Source organism: Elgaria multicarinata, chromosome 1, assembly GCF_023053635.1.
Source record: "Elgaria multicarinata webbii isolate HBS135686 ecotype San Diego chromosome 1, rElgMul1.1.pri, whole genome shotgun sequence".
NCBI classification, from domain to species: Eukaryota; Metazoa; Chordata; class Lepidosauria; order Squamata; family Anguidae; genus Elgaria; species Elgaria multicarinata.
In genome coordinates this window covers 36,253,467-36,274,266 of record NC_086171.1, presented here as the reverse complement: position 1 = coordinate 36,274,266, position 20,800 = coordinate 36,253,467, and the positions used below count along the sequence as shown (strand labels likewise).

Genomic DNA, 20,800 nt, shown 5'->3' with positions numbered 1-20,800 from the left:
AATAAAACAGAAATAGATGTTTTTCTGGAACTCCCTGGCTTTCTCCATTATCCAGCGGATATTGGCAATTTGGTCTCTAGTTCCAATGCCTTTTCTAAACCCAGCTTGTACATCTGGCAATTCTCGCTCCATGAATTGCTGGAGTCTACCTTGCAGGATCTTGAGCATTACCTGGCTGGCATGTGAAATAAGTGCCACTGTACGATAGTTGGAACATTCTTTAGTGTTTCCCTTTTTTGGTATGGGGATAGAAGTTGATTTTTTCCAGTCTGATGGCCATTCTTGTGTTTTCCAAATTTGCTGGCATATGGCATGCATCACCTTGACAGCATCATCTTGCAATATTTTAAACAGTTCAGCTGGGATACCGTCATCTCCTGCTGCCTTGTTATTAGCAATGCTTCTTAAGGCCCATTCAACCTCACTCTTCAGGATATCTGGCTCTAACTCACCGACCACACTGCCTGACCTATCCCCAATATTATTATCCTTCCTATACAGATATTCCGTATATGCTTGCCACCTTTTCTTGATCTCTTGTGTTTCTGTTAGGTCCTTGCCATCTTTGTTTTTGATCATACCCATTTTTGTCTGGAATTTACCTCCGATGTTTCTAATTTTCTGGAAGAGGTCTCTTGTCCTTCCTATTCTATTGTCTCCTTCCACTTCCGTGCATTGCTTGTTTAAAAATAATTCCTTATCTCTTCTGGCTAACCTCTGGAATTTTGCATTTAATTGGGCATATCTCCCCCTATCACTGTTGCCTTTTGCTTTCCTTCTTTCTTGGGCTACTTCCAGTGTCTCAGCAGACAGCCATCTTGCCTTCTTGGTTTTCTTTTTCTTTGGGACATTTTTTGTTGCCACCTCTTGGACAATGTTGCAAACTTCTGTCCATAGTTCTTCCGGGACCCTATCTACTAACTATAGTCCCTTAAATCTATTCTTCACTTCCACTGCATATTCATTAGGAATATTAGTGAGCTCATATCTAACTGATCTGTGGGTCTTCCCTATTCTCTTTAGTTTGATTCTAAATTGTGCAATAAGAAGTTCATGATCTGAACTACAGTCAGCTCCAGGTCTTGTTTTTACCATCTGTATAGATGTCCACCACCTTTGGCTGCAAAGGATGTAGTCAATCTGATTTCAGCCATCTTTTAAAGTCCAAGTGCTGAACTTTGTTGTATCCCAGCAAAGCATTTTTTCAGTTCGCCTCCTGCCAAAAGACTTGAGCTGCATTGCAGAGCGTTTTGTGAGCTTAGTTCTTGGACAGCTTTCATTGACTTAGTTTAGAAAGTAGCCGTGAAGACCAACCTGTCCAGAATCAAGGCAACGTGGGAGACAGCAGAGTTTAAAACAGGAGAGAAGTCAGATATATGTTTCAATAACTTTTTTGTGAAGTGTGAGAGCTGTCAGGTCTACACATTTCACCAACTGCTAGGAAGGTAGAGTAAGCCATTCTGTACTGTTGGGTCGTCATGGAGTTAAACGAAAGTGAGCACCCAGCGTGGAAAACATTTCACAAAATGAGCTCTCTCCAACTCTATTCATGTTTATAAAATGCCAGCTGAAACCTCATACATACAGATCTTACAAGGTCCCTTCAACTTTCTTTTTCCCCCTTCTTCTCTAATTGAGTCACATTCGAGGCATAGATTGGCACCAGCCTTTCATTCCCTTCTAAACGTCACTACCAAACCAGCCCATCTACCTTGCATAGAGTGAAGAATAGCACACACCTGGGAAGCCAATGAGGCATGAACCCACATGAGGGAAAAGACTCTTTTTTTGTTTGTTTTGCATGCTGGTCACAGCCAGGTTTCAAAACAAGCCAGATTGATTCCTTGGCATTCAGCGAGCAGTTTCCTTCAAATGATTCAGCAAGAATCTAGTGGAGCCTTCCTCAACCTCCTGCCCTCCAGATGTTTGGGGTGACAACTCCCAGCATTCCTGACCATTGGCCATACTGGCTGGGGCTAATGGGAGTTGGAAGTCCAAAACACCTGGAGTGCACCAGGTTGGGGGGAAGCTAATGGAGTGTAAATCCTCCTCCCAAGAGCCTTCTTTCAAACACGTTTGCTATGGCTTTGATGCAGTCAGAGTGCTTTATACCCTGTCTTCTCATCTGAAGGAAAAAATACAATCGTGCAAAAGAATAATAATCATGTAAAACAACACTCCAGAGAAGTGTTGAACCAAGTGTGAACTTAACGGTCTCCAGCTCAGTGGGATATCTCAGTCAGGAACTAGTTCAGCCTTCTCCAACTTGCTGGGTATGATAGGAGTTGTAGGCAAACATATCTGGAAGGCACCACATTGGAGAAGGCTGAACCAGACATTATGGTAAACATGGGACTGCCACTGAAAACAGCAGCCCTGTGTCTCTGCGTAATGTCTTGTGTCATGTCACTATCCTGTGAATGTCTTCCTACCGCTCCATTTCATTGGCTGCATTGGAGAAGAAATGTGCAGTGTGATGAGATTACAGCATGTATTTTATATCACTAGAAATGATGGAGGGGAGGGGAAGAATGAGGGCTGCTGTTTTTGATGGCAGCCCCATGTGTGTCAGAACATCTAGCACCAGCTTCCAGGGATGGATTTGCTCACTAAAGTGCTGACCGGGAAGAAATTTCTTCCTAGGACAATGTTTCTAAGGTAAACTATCTATCAGTTAAGACAGGCAGCACCAGATGACTTATAGAGGGGAAGGAAGGAAGAAAGGAAGGAAGGAAGGAAGGGCAAGCTAGCTGTCCAGCAAGCTCAGCATACTTGAGCAACAAACTGCTGTAAGTGATGTTCCAAACCAGAGTCAGCAACATTATAGGAGTAGGTGGAACTCTGTTGGTCCCTTTGATCACCCGACCCTTGTTAAGCTGATAGCCACAGCGCCACCTTCTACCCATCTGAAATGTTAGTGCTGAAACACAAGAGAGAGAAAGCAAGCAGCCCCTTCCTCTGACAAGCTACCATAGTGACAGAAAGGGTAAGGAAGGCATGGAGCGCTGGCTGCCAAAACATCAGGATCCCTGGGTGCCTTTTAATCTCTCCCGTTTGGATTTTGGCCATCAGCTGCAAACTATTTTATCCTCTGAGCCACCCTGAGCAGTTTTTATTACAGAGTGACATATAAATAAAATAAAATAAACACACAGGTATTTTGTGGCCTGGCTCATCTTTGCTAAAATCAACCCCACGGAGCAATCCCACGGCTCCAGTCATGGGAAGGAAACAAAAGATGAGCTGATAGGACCCTAGGAATTCCCAGTAGGGATTGCATGAGCAAGACAATTCGCCACTCTGTGCACACAAATCCAGCACCTGAAAACAGTGACGCCCCGTCATCTCATAGGTTGCTTAATCCACATCAGTGGAGGCTGGTGGCTCCGATTTCATCTTGAGAATTGGATTCAGCACCTTAGTTAGATCCTTTAGACTCCTTGCTCGTTCTGACTGAAACCCAGAGAGGATTCACAGCCCCACTGACATCAGAGCCACCAGCCTCCACTGATCCACATGCTGCTGCCACAGACTGCTACCTGTGTAGACATTCAATGTGTATAAAACAACCCAAGTGACCATTCAAAAGACTGTGAAGGGTCGGACAGATGTATTTCCTTATTACATTTCTCTACCACAGTTCTTCATCCATCGCCGGAGAATGCAAATGGGAGTATTGTATGTTTGAAAGCAGACTGCATCACAATTCCTTGTGTGTGGAAAGATGAACTCTTCAGGATCAAATTTGGTGTGGGATCAGTTTCCCAGCTATCAGAGGTGGTGCAGTTATGCCACACAGGGGGCTGTGTACCACCTGCCCTCATGGCCACTCAGGTTGGCTCTTACGCTACCAACAGCTCTATCCTGACAAGGGAGAGGGCCTTCTTGGTGGTGGCTCCCCGACTGTGGAATGATCTCCCCGATGAGGCTCACCTAGCACCAACATTGTTATCTTTTCGGCGCCAGGTCAAGACTTTTCTCTTCTCCCAGGCATTTTAACATTTTAACAGCATTTAACAACATTAAGTTTGTTTTTAATGGACCCCAGAATTATTGTTTTTAAATGGATACTGTTGTTTTTATACTGCTGTTTTTATGTTTCTGACGGTTCTTTAAATATTGCATACTTTTTAATGTTTACCATTCTAACTGTTGTAAACCACCCAGAGAGCTTCGGCTATGGGGCGGTATATAAATGTAATAAATAAATAAATATAAATAAATAAAATACAGACATTTGGTCTTCATATCTAGACCTACATGTGTAGTAGAATCTAAAGACAGAACAAAGCATAGATTGTCATATTATTATTGTGGAACTGTTTTGTTTTTAAGTACTGCTGAAGTTTTGTTGTTGCTGTTGTATGGATTGCATGCTGATTTTGGATAGATAGATAGATAGATAGATAGAACACACAGTGTGGAAAAAACTTTTAAAAAATAAAACATATTAATATATATTTTTAAAGTCTTTCTTATCTGAGGTTCCAAATCAATACATCTGAGCTCCATATTACCATTATTCCAGTTCTTTGTGGTAAAGGGAGGCAATAGCTTCAGACCTAAAAGCCAACTTCAGCACTATTGATGGCAAGGTCCCAATGGACAGCTCCTTGCACTTTCCTGTTGTTTACCGCAAGGCCTCAGCCAGGCTCTTGCGCCAACCAGTAGACATGGCGGCTTCTCTTTGTGGCTTTCCCCCCTGTATAAAAGTCTCCGCCTCTTCTTGGGCAAGAGAGAGAGCAGAACTTCACTCTCCTGAGGGTGGTAGTTGGATCCGAAAGATGTACCCCACAGGTGCTATTTCCCCTTAGAGCAGGGGTGGGCAACATGTGGCCATCCAGGTGTTTGGGCCTACAACTCTCATGACCCCTCACCATTGGCTATGCTGGCTAGGGCTGATGGGACTTGCAGTCCAATAACATGTAGGTGGGGGTGCAAATTGCCCACCCCTGCCTGCAAAAAATATTCCTTTCCTCCTTCCCTGGATGATGGTTCCTTCCTTTCCCTTACTGCAGCTTTCTACAACTTGATGCCCTCCAGATGTCTGGGACTACAATTCACATCATCCCCAGCCAGTCAGGTAGATGTGATGGCAAGGGATGATGGAAGTTGCAGTCCAACACATCTGCAGGGCATCAGGCTGGAGAAAGCCCGCCTCGCTCTATCGTGGGTCTTTTTGCCTTCCTCCTCTGCATGACCAGTGGTGCTGGGTGAAGACAGGTCTCCCCCACAAAATAACTTGGCAACTCAATAGCAACTTTCCCTGCAGACTAAGAAGTGCTGAGGTCTGTCTTTGTCAGGAAACAAGTAACCTGTGTCAATTTGGTTATGATGCAACTATGTAGATTGCTTTCATCTCTCTCTCTCTCTCTCTCTCTCTCATATGATAAACAACTTCTGGATTTTCTTGCTTTGATGTGATCCAACCACCTCAATTTACATGAACATGGTTAACAAAAAAAGGATGGTTTGCTACAGAACCATGCAAGTACATGTGGGTTACCAACTGCACACATGACAATCTTAACAGTGGTGTCATGGAGGGGGGATTCAGGGGAGCATAGTCCTAGGGCTTTTTTCTGGAGCAGTAATATCATCTGCCAAAGCACCTAATTAATTGATGGACTCTCTTTTTTTGGCAACTGAATGCAGCAGTCGAGGCAAGTGGCTCTAGTGACAGTGGGGCAGTAAATCTGCTCTGGATTTCATTCAGAACTCACATCTTGGATAACTCCTTTAGAATTCTGGCTAGTTTTGACTGCAACCCGGGGCAGATTCACTGTTTCACTGGAATGCAGCAATGATGAGGCTTTCAAGTTTTAGTATTACTTGTGACAGAATAGCACAGAGGAAGTCAGAGAATGAGGAAAATTATCAAGTAGAGTCTGGATACGTCTTTCCTTTGATGGAATTCCTACTTCACACTATGGTAACTCTGCTTCAACAAGACTATTTGGCTTCCTAAGTAGAAGAGATTAAAGTTGTATTTCAGCTGGCTGAAGATCTTATTTATTTATTTATTTATTTATTTATTTATTTATTTATTTATACAGCACCATCAGTGTACATGGTGCTGTTGTTAAAGTTCAGTGTATTTTACAAGTTTTACAAGTCGAATCACAACATCCACTGAGTTCAATAGAGCATTCTCCCAGGTCACTATGCATAGTGTTGCAGTGATACCCAGTAAAGTTAATTGTGAGATTTTTATTATTTAGTTAGTTCTATTTATATCCCACCATTCATAAAATATCCTGGTGCAGGTAACGATATTAACAAAAACTTGTAATAAATAAATAAATAAATAAATAAATAAAACCAGATACAAAAAAATAAACCTTAAAATATAATGGAGAAACAAGATACATTGTAGTTTCTTTTGTTTCAGATGTTTGTATTTTATGATAGTGTATTTAAGTACAGCAGCTTCTTTGAATATAAATCAGGGATGGGCAACATGTGGCCCTCCAGACGTTTGGCCTACAACTCTCAGCAGACCTAGCCAGCATAGCTAACAGGGGAGGATCATGGGAGATGTGGGCCATAACATCTGGAGGATCATAATTTGCCCACTCCTAAATAATAGAAAAGCAGGATGTGTGTGTGTGTGTGCGTGCGTGCACGCATGTGCGTTCTCCTTAGGGACATGGCCATAGGGGCTGTCAACACCAGCTCCTGCACTCCACCATTTACCACTACACCGAACAGATGATCAGAACAACATGGACACATGTTGATATTCCACCCGGACCCAGAGCACCTTTCCCTTTCTCCTATCCATCTAATAGTTACCCAATGGGGAAGGAGGGAGACTTTATGACCCCCTTGCCTCTTGCTGCTGTGCTCTCAGCACCTTGCTTTCCCAGTGCTGGGATTGTGGCAAAACAAAAGAGATAGGATTTATTTTTAAAAAAATCTCTTTCCAAAGTGTGGGTTTAGCTCTGCAAGTTTAGATTCAATGTTTTAAAGGTTGGTGGATTTAAGTTCCTGTGCAAACACAGCTGGTATTAAAGAATATGTGGGGCAGGTGGCAGTTTTTGCATACTTCAGCCCAGGGAATGATGGTGCTTCCCATCCAATACACAATTCTAATATTTATTTTGAAGAAACGTTGCTATCAGCTTGATTTTTTTTTTTTAAAATCCCAACTTTTGTCTTGGCAGGATTATGTGAAATCACAATGCACCTGGGTGGGGTGAGGGGGTAGGGAGAGATTTCATTCTAGCTTATAATATATTTTTTCACATATTTAAGTGTGAGCATTTTTTTAAAAAAATCTTAAATTTCAGATTTGTACATTTATAACACTCTCTCTCTCTCTCTCTCTCTCTCTCTCTGTGTGTGTGTGTGTGTGTGTGTGTGTGTATGTTTCTGCTTTGAAAGAACACATGGCAGCCCTAATGGTCAAATGGGTTTTGTTTCCCCCACTTTTTTTTAACCATTAAATCAACATCTTGTTTTGGACATGTCCCCTGATTGCTTAATGCAGAGGAAATCCATGTTTTAGTGGCTGCATCCTTTAGCAAATATAATAATTAAATTCACAAAGCTCTAGCTTGGCAGGAAATTGTTTTTAAATAAATAAATAAATAAATAAATAAATGTGAAGTACGGAATTACTTCTGTGCCCAAATGGCTACCAAAGCTACACAGATGCAAAAAAAACAACAAAAAAACAAACAAAAAAACAACCCACAGAAAAGACAGTCCACCCCACGCTTCCAATCCAAACAGAACCGGACTTCAACAGTCTCCCAAAATATACTGAAGATGAGCCAAAAGCTCATGTTTCCCATCCACAAAATGCAATTTGGTTTCATCGTCACTTGAATGTTGAAAGCTTACTTACTTTGTAAGATTTCAGCTTCCCTGCTCAGCCCAAGCTGCCCTGTGTATGGCTGCAAGTTTCACACTGGGCAGGTGTTTTTTTAAAAAATAAACCCCGACGTTCATCTACAGATGTTTCTTTTTTCCCCTCCAACCCCTTTCAGCTCTTCTCTTTGCAATTTCTCAGTGAGGCAGACGAATCTGCCTGTGATGCAGCTGTCATCGGCCTATTTGCGCTCTCCCAGCGCTTGTGTTATCATTAAGTAAAGCAGCCTGTCGGGAGAGTGAGCCAATGAAAGTGCACCATGTGGGGGAAAACAAGGAGTCCAAGCAGCCAATGGAAGGCTGCAAAAGGCGGACCCTCTTTGCCTGCCCCAAGCAGGTAGTGCAAGGAAGAGAGTGGAATTCCAGTTACCATGGTGAATGAAATCACCTGCGTGACAGGTGCCCCTGTTCAAGATTTTCCGCAGCATGCTCAGCGCGAGAGGCTCATTGGCATGCATGTTTTCCTCTCCGGCGACAAGGTCCAGGGAGGGTCAGGGACTAAAGTCTTGCTAAGGATTGTCTTCTGGGAGCTGCCTGCCGCCCATGCCTCAGCATCCAGGGCCCTGAATTTGGGGCCTCCCAAAACACTCGACCCACTCTTGCGCTGCTGCCACTGTTAAACAGAGTTGTAGATGTCCGCAGTCGAAGTCTGGCCACAAAATCTCTTGACTGCTGCTTGCATTTCAGTTACCCTACTGGCAGACTTTTTCTTCTTTTTTTAAATCCCTAACTTGGCCAGTCCAGAGGCATTGTATAGCTCAGTATTTCCCAACGTGGTGCCCTCCAGATGTTTTGAACTTCAACTCCCATCCCATCAGCCTCAGCCAGCATAGCCAATGGGCAGGAATGCTGGGAGTCGTTCAAAACATCTGGAGGGCACCATGTTGGAGAAAGCTGGTATCAGTGGAGGCTGGTGGCTCTGATGTCAGTGGGGCAGTGAATCTGCTCTGGGTTTCAGTCAGAACCCTAAAGGAGTTATCCAACGTGCTTTGCTCAAAACCTTCACTAGCTCCTTTAGAGTTCTGACTGGTTCTGACTAAAGCTCAGAGTGGATTCACCGCTCCACTGACATCGGAGCCACCAGCCCCCCCTGGCTCATATAACAAGCTTGCAAGTCCTACTGATGCACAGAAGATCTATTTTACATAGGGCTCAAAGAGGGCTCAGGCATGCAAAAGCCAGGCTTAGTCCCAACCTGGAGCCCCTGGTTCGACCCCAACGAAGACCCTTCAAAACCAGTGCTTTGTCAGCCACATGTGTCTGGTAGTCATGGAAATTCTCTCCAACATATCGCAGTTGTTTATAACCACACCCACCCATAAACAGCTGCTGCAAACTATTCCCTTGATGAAGCTCAGATGTCTGAAATTTGCCATTATGTCATTATCATGTATTGTTAGGGAGAAAGAAAGCAATTATCATATTAGGTATATGTATGTGCACTGCAATGCTCAATGGTCTTTTAACAAGTCATGTTGCTGTTGTTCTTTGCACTGTTTCCTTGTGGGCCTTTTGGACATGAAACTGGATTCTGTTTCCTGTCTGTCACCAGGTCTATATGACTATAGGAAATCTTGCTTCAGAATGCTGGAAGAGACCTGAAAAAGAAGTGGGAATCCAGTTACGTGTTGCATGGAAAAAGGAAGTTAAAGGAAGAGCATATGTGGTGATACTTATAATTGATTAGTTCATTTGTACTTGAAGTAATTGCAGTAATATAAAGAGCAACTGTACATATTACACATTACGTACGGGGCAAAAAGCAAAGGTTTAAGATTGCTGGAAAAGACATGAGCTGAAACACTGATGGAAAGCTCATAACTTTCACACAAGTGTACAAGGACTTTTTGCAATCATTTACACATGGAGACTATGAAATTTGCTTGCTTATTTATTTATTATTTATTACACTTATATACCACCCCCATAGCCAGAGCTCTCTGGGCAGTTTACAGAAATTCTAAAATTGAGATAAAAACAAGTATACAAAATTTAAAATTTTAAAACACAGAACATACACACATAAAGCATTAAAAACCATTTAAAAAACTAAACGTGGGTGATTAAGATGTGCTGCCATATGCCTGTGCAAAGAGGAAAGTCTTAACCTGGCACTGGAAAGATAGAAGAATTGGCGCCAGGCGAGCCTCATCAGGGAGATTGTTCCATAGTCTGGGGGCCACCACCAAAAAGGCCCTGTCCCTTGTTGCCACACTCCGAGCCTCTCTCGGAGTAGGCACCCGGAGGAGGACCTTAGATGTTGAATGTAGTGACCGGGTATATTCACGTCGGGAGAGGCGTTCCATCAGGTATTGTGGTCCCAAGCCAAGCTTGCTTGGGAATTTTCAAGCAGAGATCATCCAGATCCCATTGTAGGATGGTGACTCCGATATCAGTGGGGTGGTATATCCGCCCCGAGTTTCAGTCAGAACCAGTCAGAACTCTAAAGGAGCTATGCACAGTGTAAAACATCTCCACCACCAGATCCTGGAGCTCAGCCATCTGCAACCTTCAGATGTGTTGGCATGCTGGTTGGGAATGATGGAACTTGTAGTCCAAAACATCTGGAGAGCACCAGTTTGGGGAAGGCTGAACTACAAGATCATTCTAAGGAAGGAGGTTTTATGCAGGAAGTTCTCCAATACAAGCCCTAGTATCAATATGAATGGAAACTGGGCAGAAACATAATAATCCTCTTGTGTGTCTGCCATTTATTTCAATGGGACTTGCGCAGGAGAATGTCCAAGCCAATTGCACCCATATTCTAGCAATACTACATTTTCCTGCAGCTGTTTCATCTTTTCCCTTATTTTTTGACTGAACTAATTTCCAGATAGAAACATCTGGCACTCTATATGAGCTTAACTGAATAATCAATTCATCTTTCCTAACTTAGCACATACAAACAAATGCTTGTGTTTACTCCCACAGGTAACAATCAAACAGCACTATTATATCAGCGGATGCATTAGCTGTCTCAAACCTATTCTAGCAGGAATTGCAAGATGTTTTACCGTTTGAGGTTGAAAAGTACAGATTCATCTGGGTAAATTCTTTTTCTGTGCTTTGTTCTTTTGTCTATCTAAATCAATAAAGTGATGCCAGATAACGATTGCATTCCTTATCAGTGAGCACTTCAAAGGAACATGTAAATCATGGAGTACAAAACTGTTTTAAAATATTCATCTCACAAGCATACTTACATCAGGAGACATACATACTGTTACTAGTAGGGCAGCAGGGCCAACCCTACTATTAGACAGAGTGTGGCAGCCACCTTAGGTGGCAGATGTTGGGAGGCAGGTACTGGAGGACAGAACAGTGTGTGCCTCCCAGCCTGCACCTTCTAAGCTAGCCTGCCACCCTCAGGTATGGTGGAAAACATTGTCCTGTCACTAGTATTAAGAACATAAGAAGAGCCCTGCTGGATCAGACCAAGGGTCCATCTAGTCCAGCACTCTGTTCACACAGTGGCCAACCAGCTGTTGACCAGGGACCCACCAGCAGGACATGGTGCAACAGTACCCTCCCACCCATGTTCCCCAGCAACTGGTGTATACAGGCTTACTGCCTCTGATACTAGAGGTCAATCTTAGCCATAAGGACTAGCCTTCTCCTTCTCCTTAGATATAGCCCTCTCTTCCAGGAATTTATCCAACTCCCTTTTAAAGCCATCCAAATTGGTGGCCATCACAGCACATAGTTTAACTATGTGCTGTGTGAAGAAGTCATTCCTTTCATCTGTCCTGAATCTCCCACAAATCAGCTTCATGGGATGAGCCCGGGTTCTAGTATTATGACAGAGGGAGAAAAATGTCTCCCTCTCCACATTCTCTACACCATACATAATTTTATACACCTCTATCCTGTCCCCCCTCAGCCTCGTTTTTTCCAAGCTAAACAATCCCAGCTGTTGTAACCTTCCCTCATAGGAGAGATGCTCCATTCCCTTGATCATTTTAGTTGCCCCTTTCTCCAGATTTTGAAATATGATTCAACTACCAGCATTTGTACATGGAATGGGGGTGGGGGCAGGAGAAAACACATCCGTGTCCTTTGCCTTAAGCAATAAAACGAGTTGGGCCAGCTCTGTAAAGCACACCACTAGAGATGCCTCCAACCCTATTGAGAATAAGTGTACAACTACAATTACAACTACAATATATTATTAATGCATCTCTCAGGGAGGGGAGTTTTCCACCATATTTTAAAAAAGCAGTGGTACGGCCGCTTCTAAAAAAGCCCTCCCTGGATCCCCTGGACCTTAATAACTACAGACCAGTGTCAAATATTCCATTTTTGGGCAAGATGATTGAGAGGGCAGTTGCCTTCCAACTTCAAGCAGTTTTGGGTGTTACAGATTTTCTAGACCCATTTCAAAACAGCTTCAGGGCAGGATACGGAGTTGAGACAGCTATGGTCGCCTTAGTGGACGATCTATGCCTGAGTATTGACAGGGTGTGTGTGTCCCTGCTGGTGATTTTGGACCTCTCAGTGGCTTTCGATACCATCAACCATGGTATCCTTCTGGAACGGGAGGTTTGGGAATTGGGGGCACTGTGCTTCAGTGGTTCCAGTCCGTTCTCTCGGGGAGATTCCAGATGGTGATGCTTGGGGATAGCTGCTCCTCAAAGAAGGAGCTGTCGTATGGTGTACCACAAGGTGCCATCCCCAATGCTGTTTAACATCTACATGGAACCGCTGGGAGAGATCATTCGGAGGCATGGGGCAGGGTACTATCAGTACGTCGATGACACCCAAATATACTTCTCTATGCTTTCGACAACAGCGTCAGCTAAGGATACTGTGTCTCCACTGAATGAATGCTTGGAGGCGGTAATGGGCTGGATGAGGAAAAACAAACTGAAGCTGAAACCAGACAAGACGGAGGTCCTTACCAACAAAGGCCCCAACCTGGGTTTGGAAGTTTGACAACCACTTCTGGATGGGGTTACACTCCCCTTAAAAGACTGTGTTTATAGCTTGGGGGTGCTCCAGGATCCGTCGCTCCAAATGACAGCTCAGATAGATGCAACGGCCAGGAATGTCTACTATCAGCTTCGGCTGATACACCAGCTGCACCGCTTCCTAGATTTGGAAGACCTAAAGATGGTAGTGCACATGCTAGTAACTTCAAAGCTCAACTTCTGCAATGTGCTCTACATAGGGCTACCTTTGTGCCTAGTTCAGAAACTTCAACTAGTGCAAAATATGGCAGCCAGGTTGGTCACCGGTACATCTAGGGGTGACCATGTTACACCAGTTTTAAAATCATTACACTGGCTGCCAATTAGTTTCCAGGCGAAGTATAAAATGTTGGTTATTACCTTTAAAGCCCTACATGGTTTGGGTCCAGGTTACCTGCGGGATCGCCTTCTCCCATACAATCTGCCCCTCACATTCAGGCCCTCTGGGAAGAATTTACTTCAGCCAGCAAAAACTAAATTAACAACTGTTACTCAGAGGACCTTTTCTGTTGCCGCTCCCAGACTGTGGAATGGCCTGCCAGGAGAGATCAGCCAACTCAGTAGTCTTTCTGAATATAAAAAAGCAATAAACACTGATGTCTTCCAGCAGGCCTACCCAGTCAAATTTTAAGACCTCTGGCTGTTATTTTAATAATGTATTAGTTTTTATATGTTTTAAACAGTTTTATGTATTTTATAATATTTTGTATTCCATGTTGTTCCCTGCCTCAATCTGGAGGGAGAGGCGGTTAATAATAATAATTATTATCCATGAAGCTTAGTTTTGAACATGAAATATAATATCATTGGGTCTTGAACCCTGAACTTTTTTCAGTCTCTCAGGCCATAGCTAGACCTAAGGTTTATCCCTGGATCTTCCAGGGGTCAAACCTGTTCATCTAGGTGACACACAGGGGATCCAGTGCTCAGGCACTGAAGTATTAGAGCCACTGTGTCTTTGTAATATCTGTTTATAAGAAAGTCTGATACACACACACACACACACACACACGCAGAGCATATTGGAAGCAGGCAGGCAGCGTAACTACTAATCCTGCATTAGATCAGATCCCCACCAACACAAGCCAGACTCCCAGCTGTCTGCCCTGTTCCCATTGCCCCCTCTGTATGGCTTTAATTCTTCTCTAAATCATTGCTCCCTAAAACATTCACCTCTAAAGCCATGCTTCCAGTCCTGTGGGAGGAAGCCACTACATGACACTGCAGGGGACCTAGTCCTGCACAAACCACTTATTCTGCATTAGTACTACTGCCTGCAATGGAAAGCCTACAAGGCCCATTCCAGTGATTGGTGGGTTGTGATTTCAAAGCCTTTCTTTTAGGACAAGAAGTTTTCTGCTTCGACAGATTTTTCTTCATTTATTTTGTCCCACGTTCTACTAAAAATACCCACTGACGTAATGGACCTGGGAGCTAGCATCGTAGATACAATTTACTGGATGTATTGTATATTACGATGTGGCTTCCACAGGAGAGTGTTCCACTGAATTGTGCCCTGTGTTAAAAATCCATAAGTCAGTAAATATGCATCCACATTGATGCTGAAAGCATTCCTCAGATTGCATGACAGCTCTTTATGTCCCGATTATACTGTAAGTACAGTTTCCAATATAACCAGGTTTATTCGCTGCATATTTACTCCACTGATGTGAACATACATATGTAAATGTCTAAACGCTTAGGCTGGGAAGGCCAATTGCCTCTTTCAAGTCAGGCAGCTTTCGGTGTGCTCCAAATGAAGGCTGACATCAGAACACACTGAGCTGTACTTCCAAGGAGAAGTCTTAAGAGAAGCTTGTTTCTCATTACCTTACCCCTCCGCGACGCTGCACAATGACAGTGGCCACACTCTGAGGAGCATCCCGCGCAACTTTCTTGGCTTGAGCAATGGAGTCAACTAAGGGGAAAGGATGCCATTTCAGGGCAATTTAAAGAAATAAAGAGACACCTCTCTTTTTACAAGGTATCAATAAAAATGGGACAATTTTCGGTTGGGACCAATCTAATTCAATAGATTTGTTCCTTGTTTAAAAGCCGTTGAGAATGTCAAGACTTAGCAAAAGCAGAAGCCAGAAAAATAATATCTTTCTGGAACTAAAAAATGGCTGTTTTCAGCAACATGTTCACACGGATTTTTTTTTAAAAGGAAAATGCCACATAGTTGAGTTGCATTGGTGTGGTCCACATGAAAAACTGAGTCCACTTGTTACTTTGCTACTCATCAGTACTGCAGCCAGCATACCTCACTTGCTACTCAAACTTCACTTACTAGACATGGAACCTGCTTCCAAGTAAGCATGCAACTGGACTTTTCTGCTATTACATTCCTGCAGCTTCCTCCATTCTTCTTCAGCCACTCAGTACTCACCTATCAGCCCACCACTCAGAATATAAGTGGAGCCAAATGTCCATCTAGTCCACATTCTGTTCACACAGTGACCAGCCAGCTACATGTGGGAAACCCAGAAGCAGGACATGAGTGCAGTAGCATCCTCCCAGTCATGTTCCCCAACAACTGGAGGGAATCTACACGTTGTACTGAAGGTGCTTGCATGCGCCCCCAGTACGCCCCCAAAACGATGGTGTAGATTCTGCCTACCTGTAGCCCAGAAGAGACAGAGGAGGCGGCGGCGGCTGGGGAATCCGGCCGTGTCCTTGCCGCTGCCACTTCCCCGCCAGCCTCCTGCTGCTGGGGTAAGAGCAACCCGGGTCGGAGAGCTCGGCGGAAGCGGAAGCGGAGCTCTCCGACCCGGGTCGCTCTTACCCCGGCAGCAGGAGGCCGGCGGGGAGGCGGCGGCGGCGGCGGCAAGGACGCGGCTGGATTCCCCAGCCTCCTCCTCCTCCGTCACTTCTGGGCTGCAGGTAGGCAGAATCTACACCATCGTTTTGGGGGCGTACTGGGGGCGCATGCAAGCGCCTTCAGTACGACGTGTAGATTCCCTCCTGATATACAGAGGCATACGGTCTCTGAGGCTGGAAGTGGCATACAGCTATCAGGACTAGTAACACCGATAGCCTTAACCTCCATCAATTTATCTAATCCCTTTTTACAGCCATCCAAATTGGTAGCCATCATTTCATCTTGCGGCAGTGAATTCCGTAGTCTAACTAGGCATTGTGTGAAAAAGTACTTCATTTTATCCGTCTAGAATCTCCCACCATTCAGCTTGATGGGATGACCCTATTGGGTTCTTGTTTTATGAGAGACAGAGAAAAATGTCTCCCTATCCACTTTCTCCACACCATGCATAATCTTGTTCACCTCTGTCATGTCTCCCCTTCCTCATCTTTTTTTCTAAGCTAAACATTCCCAGGTGTTGTAACCTGTCCTCATAGTGGAGTTGCTCCAGCCCTTGATCCTTGCCCATCTTTTTCCTTACCCCGTGCGTGGTTTAGAATACCACTGCTGCCCAGATGCTTTAGCCCCAGTGGTTTTCAAACTTTTTACCTTGAGGGAACCCTTCCCAGATAGACTTGCCTGTTGCAGAACCCCAACAACACAGACTTGTCAGGTCATTGGTCCATCTAGCTAAGTGCTGTCTCCTTGGACCAGTGGCAGAGGCCTCTTGGGTGTTACAGGATTCTGGGAGGCATTCTAGGGCAACCACTCCATTCTGCATGTTGAATGCTCCCCCTCTGTAAAGAATAACCTCGCTACCAGCGGAAAGCTAGCATAACATGGAGTGCGCATGGCTACAAGCTTTCCCCATGATGTGTGCAGTTGGAGGCAGTCCTTGTTTTATTTTTATGGGGGGGAAAATTCCAAAATGGCATCCACCACTTGTCTTAAGTGTGACAGTCTGCTCTACCTTGTTGGACTTCTCCCACGTCATTCGGATGCATATACCCGATACCTCCGCATCGGAGAAAAGAAAGTTAGGTGAGATGGTTTCGCACACCGAGGTCACCCGTCTTTCCTTTTAGGAGGCTGCAGTGCCACAAACACAGCTAGGAATTCCATACATCTATTGTATGAACAGAAAGAAAACCAGTTTATATAGAAAGCTGAATAAGTATAACTGAGACGTGAATATTAAAAGTGTGGACGTACTCTAATTAGAATTCCTAATAATTCAGTCTTCTCCACAGTACTTTTCTCTCCTCCTCCAATCAGCTTGTTGCTTTGCTTTGCTTTCACACCCATATTAGTCACTATCCTTTCTGCTGAAACCAGCAGAGGCACACTTTTTAGGCCTAATGTCTTGTTAAATAAGACGCTGTCAAAATGGCACTGCTGTCACAGGGTTCACTTGCTTTAGGATCCACCACGTTCTGACCAGCAAAGGTCACAACCTTAAACCACCATGTTGTTGTTATTATTATTGTTGTTGTTATTATTATTATTTGTATCCCGCCTTTTGCCCAATACTGGGCCTCAAGGTGGCCTTACAAAATTTTAAACATATACATTTTAAAACCGATGAAAAGAAATATATTAAATATATTAATATTAGAACATTTAAAATACATGACAATTTTAAAAGTCCTTAATATAGATGGAGGCCCAGATTATTCACCAAAGGCCTGCCGGAACAAAGAAGTTTTTGCCTGCTTCCAAAAGCACATCAAGGAGAGAGCCAGTCTAGCTTCCCAGGGAAGAGAGTTCCAGAGCCCTGGAGCAGCCACCGAGAAGGCCCTGCGTTCGCACCAGGTGGTGGGACCGAGAGAAGGGCTTCCCCTGAATATCTCAAAGCATGGGCAGGCTCATAAGGGAGAATATGGTCTTTCAGATAACCTGGACCCAAGCCATATAGGTTTGATGAAGAGATCTTTCTAGATTACTGCTGCATATCGGTCCCCAAGAATAAAATCTATTATAGGTAAAGTAACCATATAACAATATTATAACACAAAAGTAACAATATTAGACCAAACCAGGTAATTACACAGAACTATTTGCATTCTCTTTCATCAACAGATGTTGATCCAGTTAAAGGTATCATCTTACTTGTTTTGCATCTCTCAAGTGCGGAGGCAAAGACAACCTCCACCACCAATAACTATTTTTTAAAAGGTCTTTTTAATTAAAGGATTTAAACTAACAAGGAGGCACCTATGTACCTTTCCCTTATCTTTCAGATAAAGACCTCCTGGGGTAAGCCTAACAAATTCTTATCTCAAAGATAAAAGACCCCACTATGATGGGCCTTATCGCTTAATTAAATCCTACTACAATGTACAATGAAGTCAATAATTGGTTATTCAAGATAGCTCTTCAAAAAATTGTGTTTTATATTGGATGAGGCATCTCTTTTGGCTCACTGGCACGGTAGTGTGGGATGCAGGGGGATGAGGTTACCCAACTTGTTTGTGGAAAGGAACAAATTAATTAAAAACAAGGTATGAAGCGTAATGTGGAGCGTGGCTGACAAATGAATCTGATGGCTTGGGAAGATAATCAAAGGAGCCCAGGGGGAAGCTGGTTTGAATTTTTCCACAGGCCCAAAGAGGCCTGGTCTCTCCTTCCTCTGTCACCACAAAATCGGCCGTTGCCACATACACAGATGCTGTTCAGCAGAACGATGCAGACATTTACATCTGAAATCATTTTTCAAACCAAGTCATTTATCCTGTGAGGCGCCCTTCGCACTTTTTGTTATAGGGCGGCAAATAAGTATGGATACAAATTCTCTAATTTGTGTAGATCCATTTTACACCACCTGTGAGAATCAACGCATATTACCAGGATCTGAGCCCATCCTCTGATGTGTGATGGAACATTGATTGCCTTCTTTGTAAAAGATTCCCTTTAGGTCAGGGGTGGGCAACTTCTGTCCACCCAGATATTTTAGCCTACATGTCTCACATCTCTTACCATTGACTATGCTGGGTGAAACTGATGAGAGTTGTAGGCCAAATCATCTGAACAACTACAACTTACATTCCGTGCTGCTTTAGTACAGCTGTGGAGCATGTGCTTTGCGTGCTGATGATCCGTTTCAATTCCCACCATCTCCAGTGGAAAGCATCTGTGATATTAGCGGGTGTTTCTAAACAATTGAATAAATGTTGTTTGCCAAAGTTATATGGAGATATGGAGTGTATAGGAAAAAGGAAAGGAACCTCTCATGCAAACACCTGAGTCATTGCTGACTCCTAGAGGGACGCCTGCTTTCGCTGACGTTTTCTTGGCAGACTTTGTAGTGGGGTGGTTTGCCATTGCCTTCCCCAGTCGCAGTTACCTTTCTCCCAGCTAGCTGGGTACTCATTTTACCAACCTCGGAAGGATGGAAGGCTGAGTCCACCTGAGCCGGCTGCCTGAGAACCAGCTTCTGCTGGGATCGAACTCAGGCCGTGCGGAGAGTTTCAGCTGCAGAAACTGCCGCTTACCGCTCTGCGGTGACATATTTCAGTATGTGATGTTGAAGAATTGAGAGTACAGCTGTAGTTGGAGAGATAGGGCTGTTCCTTCCAGGCTAGGGGGTGATGGCAATAAGGGAGCAGCTAAGTGGTCATGGGAATGGGGCCAAGATGTTTGCGACGAAGCCTTCTTTCCTACAGGGAAGAACAGCACATGCCTGCACACAGAGAGTCCCATGATATCTACAATGTAGCCGTACCCAACCCATCTGGGGGATTCTGGGATTTGTAGTTCACCACATCTTGAGGGCACCAGGTTGGGCAAGGCCAACTTAATGGGTCTTGGCCAGGTAGCAAAGCTAGGAAATTCTTGGAGATCCCTTGTTGCCCGCCATGGTTGGCAATCCTGCTGAACCAAACGGACTCAGTAGCAAGGCAGCTTTATGGGTAAAAACTGACGGGCAAAATAAGCCACCAATGGCTTTGATTCCTAATTAGAACATTTGTTGTTGTTTCTCCCCTCCCCCAGCATTGATTTATACTCCTGTATTTAGCCAAAACAAGTTAGAGACTGCTAAAGCAGGAAAGAAACAGACAGGCGTGCAAGAGCCACTGTGAGGCGGCTGTAGGATTGTTAGACAAGCAATTAAGGCTTACATTGGCGGATGTTCTGCTTGCAATGTAGTACGTTCCCGCTACTGTCAACCTGGGGCTATTTATTTAATAATAATAATAACTGATATTAAATTAACAATAACAACAGGCGGTTATTAAGGATATTAATCCACTGAAGCAAGAGAGGGAGTAGAAAGAATTAAGGGCTTTAAATGCCAGCTATTTATCCATGTTTCATCCTTAGGGAACGTTATGCAGCAGCAGCAGCAGCAGAGATTAATTTGGATTATCTTCTATCTGCCCTGCCGGGAGAGCGAGATCTACCCAGAGCAATAAACACACACACTCGGCGCATGCGCCTCATCGCTTTAGTTTTGCGATTTCAATCTCCGGGCTTTACTCTCCGCCCCTTCCTCAGTGTAGACGCATGCGCATCGCCTTACAGCTTTTTTGCCCGTGAGACCATAGAGAGGGGAGGAAGAAGGTCGCGCTTTCTTTGCTATGCGCACGCGCCGAAAAGCCCGTCGCGTCTCCGCCCCACGCCGTCCTCCCCGCCTTCTCCTTCTTTTCAATGCTGCGCAGGCGCGTGCGAGGCCGCTTCTCGGCCTAGTCCTGCGGGTTAACCAACCAGCGGAGTCCACCCTCTGCCGGCGAAGCTGGGGGAGGGGAGCGAAAGACGAGACCTGGTCCTCCGGTATCCCAGACTGCACCGCGACGCCATTAGCGTCGTTCGCACACCCCTCCCTTTCGCCTCTCTGCTTTTTCCCTCAGCCGCCGGCCGCCATGTTGTGCTAGTTCTGTGATCGGCGGCGGGCAGCTCACCGACAATAACAACCCACCGTTGTCGTGAGAGGCAGGAGGGTCGCGGGCCTCTCACACCGCGTCCTCGCAGGACCCGGCGCCATGGCAGCCGCCTTGGGAGGAGGCGCAGGTACGGGACCGGGATGGACCCTCCGCCCGCGGAGGCCAAGGGGGCGCGGCTGGCTGGCTAGCGATATAAGCAGAGGGCCCAAACGGCCTGG

General features: G+C 44.6%; 2 protein-coding genes across 3 annotated transcripts in view; one reads left to right on the top strand and one right to left on the bottom strand.

The window, feature by feature from the left end:
* Positions 1-7,861, bottom strand: part of CNPY1 (canopy FGF signaling regulator 1) — a 70,949-nt gene extending 63,088 nt beyond the window's left edge. Inside the window, exon 1 of the mRNA XM_063146544.1 lies at positions 7,853-7,861. The gene's annotated coding sequence lies outside the window, so the exon portion shown is untranslated. The remainder of the gene's footprint in view (positions 1-7,852) is intronic.
* Positions 7,862-20,548: 12,687 nt separating this feature from the next.
* RBM33 (RNA binding motif protein 33) overlaps positions 20,549-20,800 on the top strand; it is a 105,513-nt gene continuing 105,261 nt past the window's right edge. For both annotated transcript variants that reach the window (XM_063125989.1, XM_063125998.1), the window contains exon 1: positions 20,549-20,709. In XM_063125989.1, the coding sequence (XP_062982059.1) occupies positions 20,682-20,709 (28 nt within the window). In that variant the 5' untranslated portion in view covers positions 20,549-20,681. The remainder of the gene's footprint in view (positions 20,710-20,800) is intronic.